This window comes from Coccinella septempunctata, chromosome 9 (genome assembly GCF_907165205.1).
Source record: "Coccinella septempunctata chromosome 9, icCocSept1.1, whole genome shotgun sequence".
In the NCBI taxonomy this organism is placed as follows: domain Eukaryota; kingdom Metazoa; phylum Arthropoda; class Insecta; order Coleoptera; family Coccinellidae; genus Coccinella; species Coccinella septempunctata.
This window is the reverse complement of record NC_058197.1, coordinates 17006692-17025751: the sequence shown is the minus strand read 5'-3', so window position 1 is coordinate 17025751 and position 19060 is coordinate 17006692. Positions and strand designations below refer to the sequence as shown.

At 39.6% G+C, this 19060-nt stretch overlaps 2 protein-coding genes across 2 annotated transcripts in view; one reads left to right on the top strand and one right to left on the bottom strand.

Annotated features, from left to right (window-relative positions):
- The window catches only part of LOC123319935 (somatomedin-B and thrombospondin type-1 domain-containing protein), an 84854-nt gene that overhangs the window by 34766 nt on the left and 31028 nt on the right, over positions 1-19060 (bottom strand). The window contains exon 2 of the mRNA XM_044907025.1: positions 11549-11740. Within this exon, the coding sequence (XP_044762960.1) occupies positions 11549-11740 (192 nt within the window). The remainder of the gene's footprint in view (positions 1-11548; positions 11741-19060) is intronic.
- On the top strand, positions 1422-4629 carry LOC123319964. Its single transcript, XM_044907064.1, has 2 exons — positions 1422-1645; positions 4188-4629. Exons 1-2 carry the CDS (start codon positions 1501-1503, stop codon positions 4403-4405), a joined length of 363 nt encoding a protein of 120 aa, XP_044762999.1. The 5' UTR covers positions 1422-1500; the 3' UTR covers positions 4406-4629.

The window sequence follows — 19060 nt, the reverse complement described above, 5'->3', positions numbered from 1 at the left end:
ATTTCCACAGCTCCATTAGGGCACCCCTAAGAGAATACCAAGTTCGGTTTCCGACAAGCCGCAAAATACCCAGGCGATAGATCCCTTCTACGTGGTGGCTTTGAAAGGCCCGAATTTAAAAAACAATCGAAAATCCATTCGGCGCCGAGCCTTCTTGATATCCCCATTGAATGGGCCGAAACAAAACAGAATCCGTTGAAAGGGGACGCGGGAACAAAAGCGTCTAACGTCTGAGGCTACTATCGCGACGCTAGGCGTCGGTTAGCTGGAAGGGACCGTACGTAGGGGGATATTATCGGAATACAGTAGTCTATGGAGCCGGGTTTTTTCTGGGTCAGATTTCACACGACCCCTACTTGGATTTCCAGTGGTATATAGGGTGGAGCGAACAAAATTACAGATATGAAACTCATCTTGTCTTGTGAAAACTGGTTAAGGTGCAGATATGTAGCGTTTCTAGGAATTTCTGAAGTAACTGTCAGATGAATTTCAATGAGCCACAAGTAGAAGGAGAAGAAGAAGAAAGACAGCCTTACCACTTCATCAGTTTCAGGTATTTTGGCTGTCAGACAGACAGCAAAGTATCTCGGAGGTCAAAAACACCTGTCACGCAATGCTGACACTGATAATTATTCCTGAACGGCAGAGAAACTCCAATCCTTTTACTCTTCAGCCATTCAATCATCGTTTATCGGTTCGAAAAACCAGAAAAGCCTATTAATTCCTCTTAATGATATGGACAATCCTCTCCATCCCAGTGTTTTCCAGAGGACAAAGGCTTCCTTCATGAGCGATGTCATGGAAAATACCGTGGGATCTATTGAAGTATGCTGGTGCACCAATGCCAGAGAGCAGGAGGTCGACGTCCATTGTTTTGCGTTTGGCAGCTTTTACCGAAATCTCGATAAACTCGTGAAAGCTGTCGATGGCGTGAAAAATACGCCGCAGGTGGTACAGGCGTAGGCGGAAAATGAGTCCAGGGGAATGAAAATGAAGTTAATACGTTTAGATTTTCGTTTTGAACTGGCCGAGGTTTTTCACTGCAGGCAAAACGGCAAAAAATGATGCCAGGGGTCAACATTGGGTGTGTTACCCGAGGAAGAATAATTTCTGTTTGCTTCGAATGTAGAGGGTGGTTCATAAACATCACAAACAGATTTAGGATAGAGGAAGTGGTCCCAATATGGGCCACTTCTTACGAATAAATATCCAATAAATGACACACTGCAAGATCAGAGGTTTACCTACAAGTGTGGCCAAAGAAAATAGAAGAGTCTGATATTATATTCTCCAAACAAAATGTGGAAATTCATAATGGTAAGTGGGTTGGTTGCGAAAAAAAACCAGTCCTTAGATACTGTTGCTCATCCTGAACAATCCTTGTGAATTGACATTGATCGTTTAATACCAAACGTCAAAAATTTCAATTCTGGAACTGTAAAGAAACTTCAAAATTAATAAAGTATCGTTTTACAAGAATCTAATTCCACGAAAAGAAAGATGGGATTACAATTATCCAGTTTGGGAATAGACACTTCACTGCTGACATCAAATCTGGATAAGTTCTTGGATGGAGTCGAATATTTGGATATCGATGGCGATTTTGAAGAGGATAGCTACACAATACTTCCAATAAGTGGAGATGGTGAGACATCTCATATGATATTAAATTGACCAACTAAAAGTTTTAGTCTTGAGAAACATAAGACAGCTCATTTCCACTCAGAAATGGCTGCTCTTAATAATTCAAAGAAGATCTCTTCAGCCTTAGTCCCTGGTCAACCAATACATTTGCTAGGAAAGGAGCACAACTTTCATTGGTCCAGAACCTTTCTGTGTTAAAGAAATTGTAGCTACAAGAAAGTGTTCTAGGAGAAGATAAACGCCGAAGAAGAAAATTACTCTGGAGGGTACGAAAACATTCCAAAAGGTACCTTGGGAACTGTAACATTGCGAGATCTAAGAAGTATCTGGATCTCAGCAAAAATGCTACACCTCCTTATGGATCTAGCAGAAACTTTGCAGATTCTATGGGGAGGAGGATGAAAATCACCTGACCTCTTTGACACCACTCCAGATACTGGAGTTCATTGGAACCCTGGAACTGGATGGCAAGTTGAAGATGAAGAGAGGTGAAAACAGCTCTTATGGAGGGCAGAATAGATCTTGATGTCACAGTGCATCGAAACTTTCATTAAAATCAATCTAGTTCTGGATAAGGATTGGGCAGAAAATGAGAAGTTTTCACTGAGGAAATTGCTTCATTTCGATTAAGAACTTGAACGTTTCCTTGGTCTAGGTAGCATTGGAATAAAAATGAAAGAGTAATCATACATTATCAATCTGGAAAGTTGTATAAGCTGAGCATTACGTCCAAATACAGGAGCCTCATATGTAAAATCCCACAGACTTGATGAATTTCAATGAACCATCGTCGAATTGGAGACATCCAACTCCTCATTCCTAGAAAGACCTAGAACTGGATGGTTTTCCTAATTGAAGATTGAATCCGGTTTCGTACAATGCCCAGCCCCTACATCTCGGGGTTTCATCTAGTATAAAAATAATCCAGATTCCATCTCGAATAGAACACGAAATGGAATCCAGGAAAACGCTCCAATAAATCTCGGTACCAACACGATATTTCACTTCAACGATACTCTCCTTAATATAGGAAATAAAACATATTTCTGTAGATGCATTGTGGCCCCGGATATCTCCTCGTGACAAAGAACATTCTCTCGGAATTCTTATTCCTCTCGTTTCAACGGCTCGTACAGAAAAGACACCTCTGATCCGGGGGTTCATCCAGTGGTGGTAGAGGCGATATATCTCCGCGATTCTCATTGTTGACACTCTCCTAATATCTGGAGAATGTTTCCTGTTTCTCCTCGGCGATATCTTCATCCAGACACCTTGCGTTTCGTAATCCTGGTTCTCTGGGATGGGAAAAATGTTTGTCAGGAACGTGGGAATTTCCTTCGGGGTGGCCAGTGAACTGTGGGTTTCCCACTTGGTTTTTTTGCGTTATCTGGGAAATTTCTTGATTGCTGTTCGGACGAGAGAGTTTTACCATTGTTCTATTTGTTCGAAATGCTTCTTACTCAGCAGTTTTCATAAAATGCAATTTTATCTAGCTTCAGGAAGACTGTTTTCAAGAGTTCACATTGTACTGCTTTCCTGAGATTTATTCTGCTATACGTCAGAGCTGTTCTCCCTTCTAAGCCTCACCTTTAAGCATTTCTACGTTGGCTAGCACTAAATACGAGGATATAAACAACATTTCAATGTCAAAATATTTTATTACTCAACATATTCTCCTCTTAATTGGATACATTTATTACAGCGACGTCTCTACACCTTTCAAAAAACATGTTTCTTCTTGCTCTGCAAACCAGACCTCAACAGCTTCTATTACCTCCTCGTTGGAAGAAAATTTACGACCTTCTAAACTTATTTTCAGTTCAGGAAAGAGATGATAGTCAGATGGAGCCATATCAGGTGAATAAGGGGGGTGTTCTAGTCATTCAAACCCTAAATCACGAATTTTTTGCATGGCAACATGAGATTTGTTTGCAGGGGCGTTGTCCTGCAAAAACAAAACACCTTTGGATAGCTTTCCGAGTCTTTTCTCTTTAATTTTTTCCCCTAGAGTGGTCAGTTATGTCGAATTGTAATCTACGGTTATTTTTCTACCCTTATCCAAAAAATCAATCATGATTACTCCATGGCAATCCCAAAAAACTGAAGCAAGAACTTTTCCAGCAGATTTTAGGACAAGAAACTTCTTAGGTCTTGGAGAACCAGAGTGTCGCCTGCATTCCATCGATTGTTGCTTTGTTTCTGGATCGTAGAAATGTACCCAAGTCTCATCCATAGTAACAATTCGGAATAAGAAGTCTAGATCGTTTTCAAATCGAGCACAGATCGAATGCAATGCTTCTACCCTTGCACGCTTTTGGTCAACATTCAAACATTTGGGGATCCAGATTTAGCTGTTCAAGCATTTTTTCGTTGGCCAGCACTAAATACAGTACCTACTAAAAATTGCAGTGGATAATTAGCCTGCAAGTAATGATATAGTAAGGGAAATAAAAAAAACTGATGTTAGGTGCCTAAATTATCTGATCTGAACCAAGGAAACCCTTGAATCTCTCGAAAACGTATAGATTCCAGTTTTATTTCAGGAGATCACGTTTTGGGAACATTCCACAGGGAGGAACAACCATCGTTCACCCATTCAAGAAGGAAATTGTCACTGCAAGATGAAAGAGCAAGAAGAAGGAGTATTACAACGTTAACTCACCCAGCTGACTTCATTGAAAAATGGCCGGGTTCCGAGAGATTCACTACCCCTGAACAATTACGACCTCACCCCTTCAACGGGGGTTGGAAAAATGGATGAATTTGGAGGGTAATTTGCGTTCGGGATCTCGGAATAGGTCCTCTGAGAGTTCGGAAAATTTAGGGGTTGAAAATTGGGGATTAATGATCGGTTTGAAGGGCTGCTTTACCTGTTGCGTTTGGTAAATTGTAATTTAATTTTACTCTGTGAAGGGTGTGATGTTTTGATGGTAGTGTAGTTTTATGTCTGTACAAAATTGGATCACAATAAACTATTGAATTCAATTCTTGTTTAAACACACATTTCTGGAGGTTCTTTCTGGTAAGACAACTAAAAACTAACTTCTCATTAAAATGTACCCAAAATATACACTATAAAGTTCACCACTGCACTTCTCAGTGGAGTATTACTGCAATAACGAACAAACTTCGCGAAGTCAGAAGAGTCATACCTAATTCATCGTCTGGAACTTTCAGAACTTTGGGAATTATTGAAAAACGCTGTGAATTCAGTGACAGTAGAGTCGAAGTTTTCATTCCGTGAAATATCCACCTGGTCCTTGGTTAATTCACGAAAATACGTTTTAAGAAGTTGTTTTATTTCCATCGGGTATGAACGATTCGAAAACTTGCTGGATCCAATAAGAAAATACGAAACAAAGAAGTTTTTAGCGTGACAAAGCTCCATTTGCAGGATAACACGCCTGTCTTGGTACAGGTTGAGCCACGTGATCCAGAAATCCAATTATTTTGCACAGCAGGAGTCGCAATGTTATTACAGATTTTTTTTGGTACGTGGGAATTCGCATATTCAGCGATAGTTATCTCCAATATTGTCATTTTCACGTGAAAACCGACTGAAATTATCACAAGAAAGGAATATTATTTCTAGGGACTAGGTAATAGAAGAATAATGTTGAAGTTTTTCATCCTCTACCCTCGAAGAAGTCTGAATATTCAAATGGAATAGATCACTCAACAATAATGTATTTTCCTTTTCCTCTTTCAACCTTCCATTCGCTAGAAGTGACAATGTAGGAATATGAGGATTTGCTTCATAAATATTAATATCTCAAAGACTGAAACAGGATCTGTATAACAATATGCGTTTCGTGAAATAATGTGAAGGGATTTCGCATCAAGAAACCCCAGTGTTTATCCACTAACCACTAGAAGATAGCTTATTCAGAAGAGCACAACATGGAGGGCTCTGATTTCGCTCTTGTGCACTCATGCGTCACATAGCTGAGGAAGACACATGTGTCTGATCCTTGCTACACTTAGGAAGAGTTCCCTCAGGTGCTTGGAGGTTTTTCCATGAGAAAATCAGAAGAAAACACAAAAATGCTCAGGAAGATCATTCGAAATAGCTTGCAAATCAGTTAATCTTCCCGCTGTGCTTTGAAGTTGCATCCAATGGTTTGGTTTGAGCCTTGAAGAGAAGAAGCAACACTTCACATAACACTTCTTTCTTCCAGCAAAGAGCAGAGTCTCCCCAAAAAGATAAGATGACTCTTCTGGTCTAAACTAATGATATCTGTTTGATGTAGTAAGGTTAGGTTAGATCAGACTCTCACAAAACAAGTGGAAGATAGCTTATTCAGAAGAGCACAACATGGAGGGCTCTGATTTTGCTCTTGTCCGCACATGCGTCACATAGCTGAGGAATACACATGTGTCTGATCCTTGCTACACTTAGGAAGAGTTCCCTCAAGTGCTTGGAGGTTGTTCTATGAGAAAATCAGAAGAAAACACACAAATGCTCAGGAAGATCATTCGAAAAAGCTTGCAAATAAGTTAATCTTCCTGCTGTGCTTTGAAGTTGCATCCAATGGTTTGGTTTGAGCCTTGAAGAAAAGGAGCACCATTTCACATAGCACTTCTTTCTTCCAGCAAAGAGCAGATTCTCCCCAGAAAGAAAAAATGAGCCTCCTGGTCTAAACTGATGATCTCTGTTTGATTCCTTCAGTTAGGTTTTCTAACTTGACCCTCAACTCATTTACTAAAATCTTGACTCGTCGAAAACCTTCAACCGATTCCATTCAAGACGTGGATCTTATCAGAGTCGTCGAATAACAATCTAACTTCCCGAAAGTCCCAACGAATCCAGACCAATGCATCTGCGACGGGGGACAATGAACCTCGTCAAGAGTTTGATTCCATCCAGGCGTGAATCCACGTCTTAGACAACTTTGTCCGAGCACGTGGGCCCTCATCGATCTTGCACCGAAATTTCCATCCGCTTGTTTTAGCATCGACAGCAATTGGAACGGCAGAATTAGCTGGGAATCGCTGAACCGGCACAGTGTTCAATGGGGGTGGGCGATTGGGGGTGGAAGGGGCGCGAAAATATTTCCCGAGCTCCTTTTTCACGCTCGAAGGACCATTTGTTCGAAGTTGCGTACGCTGGGCCAATGGAGCGTAGTAGGCCAATGTTGACAAGATGAGTGTGGAAAGCTGCAGGATATTTTCAAATACTTTTCAACAACTAAGACCCTTATATTACATTATATTACAATACCACATGGATATTTGGCACTAGTATCATTCTTATTTAATTCTAGGTAGACCTAATACGTTTTTAGGAGTCTTGACTATTACCAAGTGATAATACAAAACTGGTTTCCCATATGGTTCTCACGCCAGCTAGTTCTGTGTGAACAGCTGTTTGTTTTTCAGAACAACAGAAGCTGTATGTCACATCTGGCGTCTTCCCCATGCGGTACAAAACATATTTGTAATAACTCTTCCATTAGCAGTGCCACCATAACAGGTGGGTGATTCTGGTGTGTAGGGTGAAAGCACCATGAATTCTTTCGCATGTGCTACTCCTGTTGTTGGAGTCCTGCCTCATTTTAGCCTTCTCCAAGCCTACAGAATGGTTCGTGTCCACCCAGGCGAGGATCTTGGTACTTTTTCATTAGCTTTTTCAATTTCCATTAATACCACTTTGCCCTGGCAAGCATGGAAGGGTTACTTCATTATCTTCAAAATCTCTAGCCAGTTTTTACATGGTAGTATTTTCACGTCAGCAGATAAACCTGGCTGGGTGATTCAAGGGTCTAAAATGTAGCCTGGCCTTCCTTTGTTATGTAGAGGTGTGCCTCTTGAAGTTCTTGAGACACTCTTGAGTGTAGACATCAAATGCCTTCGTAAGAGGTCTCATAACCCAGAGGCAGAGAGATACGTAATTTTGTTACCCATATCTCAACGCCTAAGACTTTCACAAGCATGGACATCCACATATAAGATTCAGATATCCATGATAGCTAGTTTGTCAGAGGGAATGAAGCTGTAGGTTTTTCATTATTGTCCATTTTAATGAGTGGCGTAGATTTTAGTTGTTATTCAATTGAAATGACGAGAAATCCAAAATAAAACGTCTAATTGGAGATTCAAACTCATCAAACTCATCTACCATATATCTGATGAATAAAATGAAGGTGGTACAATTAATTTCGACCTTGTTTATACAACAACCCAAATGAATCACTCCAATCCTTCGTGGATTCCTTCAGCTCCCTGGGGTCCTATTTGAATTTGAAATTCCCTGATTTTCCAACTGCCTACCATTAAAACCTGGCAAAGGAAGAAAATTACGTCTTGAACAATTGAATTCTTACCCCTCGAGGTCATTACATGACTGTTTCTCAGGGGGTAATTGTAAAGATGATGAATTTCAGCTCAAGCCGAAGGTTTTTCTTTCAATTACATCGAAAAGAAAATTGGTCCTTCTTACCGGATGCAGAAAATCAAAATTTTTTTCTCTGGTTTCCTTTCACCGATCAATAATTCGTCATTGATATAGTCATAACAGCCAAGCTGGTGGTTAATAAAGCCTAATGAAGTTCAAATTTCCACTCTTTCCACCCATTCACGTGTATGAATTCAAAACCGAACCACCACCCACACGCTGCGATAGAATGACTCAATATTTCATGGAGAAATTATGTGGGTGCAGCCATTGAATAATACTTCCATACAATTATTAATAGACTGCTCGGTTTGACAGTCGGGAAAGCTCATTAATCGGATTGATTGAAAATCGATCAGAGCTGGCCCTCAACATTCAGGCCTACGTTCATTCCAGCCCAATTTTTTGATATTCGCCCGAATAAAATGCACCAAAACCTCTTTTTTCATCGTCTCGAACAAAAAAATTACATTTTACGTACTAATTTTCGTCCGCATACACTTTTCGTCCGCATACACTTTTCGTCCGCAAACTCTAGATAGAGGGGCGATTTCTATCAGTCAACTAAATTAAGCAGTTAACCATGCCTGGAAAAATCGAAATGCCTCAATAGATGTTACTTCCTCCTTCATATTCAAAGTAATATGAGGGCAGAGGTGAGTTTGTGTGAAAATGTATGCGGATTCACCCCTCAATCGATCCTTGTCTCACCCCCCCACTCGTTCCGTATTATTTTCATCCATTCACCGGATGAAAAACGGTACCTTGCAAATTTCACGAAAATTTACGAGCTAGAAGGGAGGGGAAAGGATGATGAAGAGGACGTATAGAGTGGAGGTTCAGCTACTGTGGATAAAACATCAAGACGATACAGCATACGATGATCTTTTTGCTCATATCCTAAATTAGCTCGGAAACGAGGAGGGATGAGGGGCTATAATTCGGGGAAATATGACTTTTTACTGCCTCCGGGTTTGCCAGGGAATAATTGACTCTTCAATATTTATAGAAAATATCATTGTTGTGTATTTTGTGAACGTAATATGAACGTTTACCAGTGTAAGAACTTTACGATGGCCTTTTTGGAAGGTAGATTCAAATTGTTAAATTGATTGGACCCCTTTGAACTTTTTCTGATTTTGCTTGTGGATCGAGATATTGAGGGTGCTCGACCACCATGAGACAAAGAGAATCATCCCTTATGGAGGGTCAGAAGCACACCATGAAAGGGACTGAAAGAAAACGTCTAGGGCAATAGCGGTTCCAGGAGTGATTTTGAGTGACTTATTCTTATTTGAAAGGATCTCATCGTAGATCTAAATGTGATACATATTCTGAGAGAGCAACTCTTCTTGTGATAAATCTGAGAATATCATCCATTTCAGCACAACCGCTCGGTCTTGAGGAAGTTTTAACTGACCCCAACTTCTTGGGAATTTTTCGAAGGCCATCTTTCGAGTAGTTTTTCTTCCAGGAAAATTATCGTAGATCTGAATGTGATACGTATTCTGAAAGAGCAACTTTTCAAGTAATAAATCTGAGAACTTCATCCATTTCGGTACAACCGTTCGGTCTTAACGAACATTCAAGTGAAATTCGCAATTTTTGAAAAATGCCATTTCTGAGATGAAATTCTCAACGAAGGAAGATAGGCTTTCGAAATTGCTCGCAATAGATTCAGCGTGTTCGAAAACCTATATTTTCATACCAAAATTTCAAATATCTGGCAGTGTTTAGGAGAAATTTTGATTTTTTGTTTTTCCACTTTTCATTTTCGAGTTAACTTCGAAGAGCTCTCTGGAGTGCAATTCTCTATTGAAGCATCAACTGTTTGGTTTTCTACAATCTTCGGAACAAGTTCTATGCACTCCATATCCTATGATAGTAAAAAAACATCCTGATTTTCAGACAGAGTAGCAAATAGGTCATTTTAGGGGGGTCTAACCCCTTGCTCATTTTTGACCCAAAAAATCGAGATTTTCGAAATCGAGTTTTTGTGCTAGGGTGGAAGCCTAGGCAACGCTGATTATATAACCGGAAATCTCAATTGAATCAGACGAATATAACAGGAGATATCGCAGATTGAAAATTGGCAATTTTTGAAAAATGCTATTTCAGAGATGAAAATCTAAACGAAGGGAGATGGGCTTTCGAAAATGCTCGCAATAGATTCAGCGTGTTCGAAAACCTATATTTCCATACCAAAACTTCAAATATCTTGCCCTGTTTAGGAGAAAATAATTTTTTTTGTTTTTCCACTTTTCATCTTCGAGTTGACTTCGAAGAGCTCTCTGGAGTGCAATTCTCTATTGAAGCATCAACTGTTTGGTTTTCTACAATCTTCGGAACAAGTTCTATGCACTCCATATCCTAGAATAGTAAAAAAACATCCTGATTTTCAGACAGAGTAGCAAAAAGGTCATTTTAGGGGGGTCTAACCCCTTGCTCATTTTTGACCCAAAAAATCGAGATTTTCAAAATCGAGTTTTTGTACTAGGGTGGAAGCCTTGGAAATGCTGATTATATAACCGAAAATCCCAATTGGATCAGACGAATATAACAGGAGATACCGCGGATTGAAAATTTCAATTTTTGAAAAATGCCATTTCCAAGATGAAAATCTAAATGAAAGGAGATAGGCTTTCGAAATTGCTGGCAATAGATTCAGCGTATTCGAAAACCTACATTCGCTCGCCAAACTCTCGTATATCTAAAACCGTTTACAAGAAAATCAAATTTTTAATTTTTCCATTACTCAACTTTAGTGTTAGTTTGTATCTAGCAGAAAAATCATAGTAGATTCAAACGTGATACATAATCTGAGAAAGCAACTTTTCTAGTAATAAATCTGACAATTTCATCCATCTAGGCACAACCGTTGGGTCTTGAGAAAGTTTCAACTGACCCCATCTTTTTGGGAATTTTTCGAAGATCATATTTCGAGTCTTCCAGGAAAATCATCGTAGATCTAGATTCTTCTAGTGATAAATCTCGAAATTTTATCAAGCTCTAATAATTATTTTTTACTATTCCATAAGCAGAATACGTGTAGCAGCATTCAAAGCCTACCATTCAGCAACGCATCCCTCCGAAACGTTATCTGAAGGGCTTTCTGAATTCAGCGAATATTCCACGCAAATTATTCGGGGATCTGTCAGTTCAGGAATTTACGCATTCCCCAAATTAGGCGGCAGGATAATTTGACGGAGGCATATTTCGCAATGCCTCGAAATGATATGAACTAGACGAGGATCCATCAATTACGAACCCTCCCAACATCGCCCTCTGTTTCGGGCCCAAAACCGTCTTGTCCCAGAATCGAATCAGATGTTTGATGAGAAATTAATTCGATAATTCACGTTATAAACGCTCAATAAATCCAATTTAATATCCAGGGTGGTACCAGGACTGTTAGAGATCCCAATAAAGATCCACCACATTAGTTTTCTATCGAAAGAATGGTTCAAAAGGCTCTGTATCGAGTGGTAAACTCAAAATTGCAACACTTACCCTTTATGGCGGGGTCTGGGTGGTGGTGGCAGGTAGATACCTGGCAACCCCTCCTCTGTTCCAAGCTAGGACAGTGCTTCCCACCATTCTCTGGTTGGACCTTGATGGACCTCTTCCTGGACATCGTACCAGCTCCACAGTCAACATCGCAGGCAGTCCAAGGGCCCCAGCCTGTCACCTGGCAGTCAACCACTGTAAAGAAACAATTTGCTCAGGGGTTTACAAACTGGTATGACCAAAAGACATACACTACTCAAAACTTGCTCTCTAAAATCTATTGATTCAAGTGGGCTACAGATGATTGCATAAAAATCATTTGGTATTTGTTGATAAACCTGTTTTTTCTCGTCTGAACACATAAGTACAATTTGAATTGAAGAAATTGAAGAAATATGTCCAGAAGACGTGTGGATCCTGTGCAACTTGAAAATGATAATTAGTGCCTCTTGAGGTAGCAGTGTCCTGTAGGAAGCAAGAAAAGGGATGCAGCAAAGCCTAGAAACACGTTGTTGAGGCAAGATCTTCCTAATTCTTGAAAACACCCTGTAACCCACGCAAACGTTCTCAAGATCCCAGAAACCCTGACCCTCACTTCATGAATATAATATTAAGGATCCATCCCGAACTTTTAAAGTCTGAATATAAAGCATCCAAGCGGCGATGGTAAACTTGTTTCGTTTCTAACCACATTTTCGCAATTTTTCCAATTTCTGGAGGGCTGGTGATCAAAGGAGAGATACTTTTCGTATTCTCGGAAAGATGGAAGTTACCCTGGATGTTGGCGATGAGGATATCTTCATTATTAAGCTATTTCTCGGAATTTTTTTATTAGGCAATAAAAAAACTGGGTTTTCTTTTGTCTGTATTCTTTGAATGTATGCTATTCGAGACTAATAAGGGGAGAAGATGAAAACGAAGCTCCTTATCAAGCCTGCAATCATTCTTCAAGTGAGATACGAGGATATATTGAGAAATTCTTAGCTTACTATAGAACCAAACAAAATGTCAAAATATTTAATTACTCAACATATTCTCCTCGTAATTGAATACATTTATTACAGCAAACCTGCAACGTCTCTAGACCTTAAAAAAAAGGGTTTCTTCTTGCTCTGCAAAACAGACCTCAGCAGCTTTTATTACCTCCTCGTTGGAAGGAAATTTACGACCTTCTAAACTTTTTTTCAGTTCAGGAAAGAGATGATAGTCGGATGGAGCCAAATCAGGTCCATAAGGGGGTTATTCTAGTAATTAAAAACCCTAAATCACGAATTTTTTGCATGGCAACATGAGATTTGTGTTCAGAGGCGTTGTCCTGCAACAACAAACACCTTTAGATAGCTTTCCGCGTCTTTTCTCTTTAAGTTTTTCCCGTAAAGTGGTCAGTAATGTCGAATAGTAATCTCTGGTTACTGTTCTACCCTTATCCAAAAAATCAATCATGATTACTCAATGGCAATCCCAAAAAACTGAAGCAAGAACTTTTCCAGCAGATTGTTGGACACGAAACGTCTTAGGTCTTGGAGAACTAGAGTGTCGCCATTCCATCGATTGTTGCTTTGTTTCTGGATCGTAGAAATAAACCCAAGTCTTATCCATAATCACAATTCTGTTCAAGAAGGCTACATCGTTTTCAAATCGAGCACAGATCGAACGCGATGCTTCTACCCTTGCACGCTTTTGTGGATCCATTTTGCAGCAATTTTTCCCATGTCCAAATTGACTTGAACTATGTTACTAAGGATGATTTCAAGAGCACTTCTATCTCTTGTAATGACAACCAACGTTGACTTCACACAATGGTTTTTATTGTTCGAAAACCACCCTGAGAAACTTGGCTCCAATTCATCAGTTAATCCCACACTGTAATTTTCCACTAGATCCTCTCTAGACAGCTTTCTGCGAAATATAACCGAACGCCCAATATTTCATCTCCATAGTGAAATGACCAATTAAATCCCAACTCATTCCGGACCTCAAAACGGCAATTTTTCATTGCGGCAACCCCTAATGGAAGGCGCTATACAAATAGCCCCATTAGTGAGTTTCCACCGAACTGAAAGCGGTGGAAAATCTTCGAACCCGAGTGGTCAATATGAGAAGACATAACTCACGAAAGCTGCCGTTTTATTCTTCCCGGGGATTTTATGGGTATAGAAGGGGCTTCTTTACGGTCTGCTCGTCTTACGTTACCATTATGATGGACCATAAAGTTGATCGGAAGGATATGTTTGTCGGTGATATCCTTGGACGGGGTTCGGGAAATGATGTTCTTAGCATATTTTCCGATTGAATGGTTCGTTGGATTGGACGTGTGGCCCACAAGCTTGGGTAATTTCAAGGGTTTCTTCTTCAGTCTTCGTGCAGACAGAGAAATTGATTGAGTCCTCAATTTTAACTTTTCTAATCAGCCAATTGAGGCAACAGAATAGTTGCCACTGGACTCCATCCAACTGAAGATGGTGTTAGATTGTATATCCAAAACTTACATTCATATGGTTTAATCTCTTGATTATTTTATCCAGGTGTCTCTATCTCTCATTAGGGTTCATAAAGTTCACATAATGCTGGGGACTAGAGGGTACAGGGTATCCCAAATTTTGTCGAGAGTGTTACCTGGAAACTGTTTCTCTTCACATTATGGTACATACAGTTTAAAACACTTCCTGTTGCCCAAAAGTTGAGTGCTTAAAATGACGTCTCTCTACTATTGAATCCTTGATATAGGACATCTTATAAAAAACCCTGTGGCTCTGAGTATCGTGAAAGTTCACCCTCCCTTTCGCCATCTTCCAGGATTGGATGGGAGGGATGACGTCATAATGTGTGTGGAAACTTAATGAATGTGTACCAACTTAATATAATGTGAAAACCTGAAGGAAACATTATAGCACCGCCTCAAAGCTAGGAAATATTACCATCACATTACACAGTTTCTCACTAACAGAGTTACGAGAGGCTGCATAAAAGTGATACCACGTCTGAACTCGTTAAAATAGTCTGGGGGGCCTTAGGGCTTAGAAGACGTGGAAGCAGCAAGCAAGAAAATGAGCTGGTTGTTTATAATGTCGAAGTTATGACTTGGAATCGATGGAAACTTTTCGGAATAGGACTTCTCCTTGTATTTCAGTTTATTACTAAGGGAATATGATAAAAGTTGGGTACCTGACCCTAGATCCTCACAGCTTTGAGATTTTATTATCAATTGACCGATTAGACGTCGAAAATTGAGGCTTTTGGCGTAAAAAATGCTTAAAATACAATTCGTAAAGATGGTTAACTTGGGGGCTCTCCTAATGTTGGAAGGGTTGATTTGGTAAATGAAGAAACATGAAAAAATGGCCTTCACAACCTTATGTTATTATACATAGATGTGACATACAGGGTGTATATCCATTTGACATTCGTGTGTCAAAGAAGAAACGAAGTCATGAGCAGAAAAAATAAGGTTTTATGAAACAAAATGAAACCATGTAGAAATTAACACTGACTAAACAAGATAGATGCCTCGTTTTCTCGATGAAATGACTTGAAAAATGGCTTCAAATTTTATCCCTTCAACTGTGTTCATTACCAATCCAAGCAAACGATTTTGGTCCCTTTAATTCCCTCTGCAGTGAACTGGAATGGGTTCCAATTCGACGAAATTTTCGAAATATACAGAACTGTCCCATAAATTTCGTTTCAATAGATCCCGATCGCCTGAATAACGATCCTCTAACCACAAAACCCGTAACATATTCGAGTTTGTAACGACATCGAACAAAAATACTGACCGCTGATTGTACACCCCATAAAAATGCCATTATTGAAAGTTTTTCACCACCTACCCCAGTTTATACGTCGATAGACCGATATGATTTTTACGTAATATACTTTTCTTCAACTCTCTTGATTGAAAGGTCAAATTGTATGTTGAAAAAACATCTACATTAGTCAATTTAAGGGTGGCCAATGCAGGGTTGTGTTCAGAGGGCTGGGTATTGTAACGTCTTCGCTTGGGATTCTCCAACCGTCTAACAGTTACTGCTGATTGAAACCCTAATCACCTTATTATGGCTGCAAACTGCGTACTCCTAATTACAGTTTGCTGTCTAGATTAGACCATGGCAGGGCCATTTCTGTTGCGGCTGCTGTGAATCAGATTCGCATCTTGATTATCCTGACGTGATAACGATGAGGGGGTAGTGTTCTCAGTGTGGTCAGATGGTCAACAAACAAGGGGATCTTGGAATTAGTGACGATAGGGGTGCAATTACTTAAGGGAAGGAAGCTTCCTCGGAAGCGGAAGGGTGTATTGATATCTAAATTGATCTGAATAGGTTCCGATTTAATTAGAGGTAGAAGTGTGATAAGTCAACGTCAAAAAGAAAAACCAAAGATGCGAAATTGAATTTAAAAATCACAGGTACAGTAAGATTACAATATTTGTCATGAGAAATGTCTTGTGAAGAGAGAAGCATCACTTTCAATTCGTGCTCTGTTTTAAAACGATGCAGACTGCTTAGACATGTTGGCACTATACAGGGTGAGTGTTTGACTCTTACAAATATTTTAACAGTAGATTCCCGAGGCCAAAAGAAACGCTTTTCATCAGGGTCGAATCAGAAAGTATGGTCAAAGACTCACCTTGTACAGATGAGACTTGGAGTAAATTTCTACGACAAAGGAATGAATCAGCCATCAATGGAGCAGAGACACTCTGTATCTGTGTAGCTAAGGAAGTTTCGTGTTCAAAGATCTGACACAGGCCTTTTCTGCCTTCATTTATGAATCATCCTACTAAACTGCGTACCTAATGATGCTAGTCTTTCGTGCCGAAAACAATTCCGTCAATACAGGGCTGCACTGCATTAAAAAGTCATGATTGCGGACTATTCGCGTGTTTTGGACGCGCCCATTATGATCCATAAATAAAGGGGATGGAGGGTGTAATGATCTGCATGTTGCACATGGGGGTTGGCCTGTTGGTATCTATTGAGGAATACTAGTATGAAAATTGAATATGCTTTACGTGGGATCATTTAAATTTTCGAATTCACGGATAAAACCGTTTGTGAGATAGAACTAAAAATAACTTTTTTATGGTTTTTCAACAGCATGTATCTTTTAAACCGAGCCAATTCGCAAAAAATGGTAAAGGAAAAAAGTGTTTCTTTTGACCTCACGAATCCACTGTTAAAATATTTGTACGAGTTGAAGACTCACCCTGTATACTACTGCACTTATCCCAAAAGTCCCAGTCACTTTTTCTTCTATTACCTTCATAGGCACCGATTTCAGCATCTCTCAGCCATTAAAGTTGTTTTAACGTCAGCTCCAACAAGGCGTTATGATGTAATAACTCATAGTGAAGGGCTGCAAACAATCCCTTCAAACTGAAGTAAAATAACCGTCCGATAAATTGCGAACTGCTAAAATTGCGGTCGTCAGTTTTAAAGTTTCGGAATAATTCATATTTTTCGATTTGCAACAACCGTCGTCCTCCTAATGGTGAATATCCTGCAGCGTCTGGTTGTCTCGCATCAAATAAGGGTGTACGGGGTTGTTTTTGAGCTTTAATGAGGGGAGAAAATTGACGGATGCTAGCTCTTTCAGCGGAATGGGATTTTCTCTGGGCCACATCAACGTGGGCGAGGACTAGAAAACAGCGCTTTGCACTTTTTTTGATGCGATGTTATATTTTAATGAACCACTCGGATAGTATACGGTTTTCTTCGGTGTACCAGCTGTGTGGATGATTTTCCAACAGTTTTCCTTTGGTCCTACTCGTATTCTTACAAAATTTCATAGATTGAAAGGCTGGAGTCGAATAATAGAGTGGAATGGAAGATTCCTCCACAGTGTTTCTTTTGGTTTCTTTCTTCTCCTTTCTTATAGGTGTATTTTCCTTTACCACAGAGAGGCTCTGGACCAATAAGTGGCAGAGCAAGAAGAAACATTTTTTTTTAAAGGTCTAGAGAGAGTTGCAGGTTCGCTGTAATAAATGTATCCAATTAAGAGGAGAATATGTTGAGTAATAAAATATTCTGACACTGAAATGTAAGTTTTGGATCTACGATTTCTAATTCAATTAGTTTCTTATCGTCGATTTGTGTATAGAATACGGGGTGGTCTCATATTTCGATTAAGACCGAGGTAAAGGCGCACAAAAAAGCCCTGATGAGTTCGTCGGCATCCTCTGGCGTCGAGAGCACTCAGTCCCAGCATCCATCACCCTTCTGCCTCCCCTTCTTATCGGCGTATAAATTGGGAGGATATCAACGCGGAGTATTTATTTTCATCAAACCGCTGCTGCTGGTGCGATTCTATAAATAATTTATCCGGATTCGGTCTTGTATAAATAGATGCCAGCTGGTGACGTCCTGATGTATGGCCATAAAGCCAGACGGATGCGCGCCGGTTAGTTACCGATGCCGAAGAGATTGATGGACTGATTTCCATCCACGCCTGAGTGGCGGTAGATGGGGGCGGCGTGCAGTCCATTAAGGGGAAGTAAAACCTTGTAGATCTACATTCGGGAACTGCATTCACTAATCCAGGTTCGACTCTTGTAATTTTTCACAAACTGACATGATTTTTTCTTGAATTGAAGTTGAAAGATGTCTTAATGTCACAGAATCCTGCTTTTTCTATGTATACTGCTGGAAAATTGAGTGGATTGATGTTGTAATTATGGTATTTCCACGAAAAATCTCGAGAATATACCAAATATTCCATGCTAGTTCTGCTGAAGATACTCAAAAAGTTATTCAATGCAAAAGAGCCTTTCTCTAAACACCCAGTAGAGAGTGAAACAATTATCATATTTATAAACGATGGTGTTGTAGCAATGGAGGTTCCAGGAGTGAATTTGGGGGCTGCATAATTTTATATTTGAAATTCTCTCAAGTGTTTGTTGATGTAAAATAGGTATATCTTCATAACTTAAATAAGAGGTCAACTTTCGAGTCGCGTATCAATCGCGAAAATCATCGTAGATCTAAATGTGATTCATATTCTGAAAGAACAACTCTTCTTGTAATTATTCTGAGAACTTCATCTATTTCGGCACAACCGTTCGATCTTGAGGAAGTTTTAACTGAACCCAACTTTTTCGGAATTTTTCGCAGATCAACGTGCGAGTAGTTTTCCTTCCAGGAAAATCATCGTAGATCTAAATGTTATACATATTCTGAAAGAGCAACTTTTCAAGTAATAAATCTGAGAACTTCATCCATTTCGGTACCACCGTTCGGTCTTGACGAATTCTCAAGTGAAATTCGCAATTTTTGAAAAATGCCATTTCTAAGATGAAAATCTCAACGAAGGAAGATAGGCTTCCGAAAATGCTCGCAATAGATTCAGCGTGTTCGAAAACCTATATTTTCATACCAAAATTTCAAATATCTGGCCCTGTTTAGGAGAAAATAATTTTTTTTGTTTTTCCACTTTTCATTTTCGAGTTGACTTTGAAGAGCTCTCTGGAGTGTAATTCTCTATTGAAGCATCAACTGTTTGGTTTTCCAGAATCTT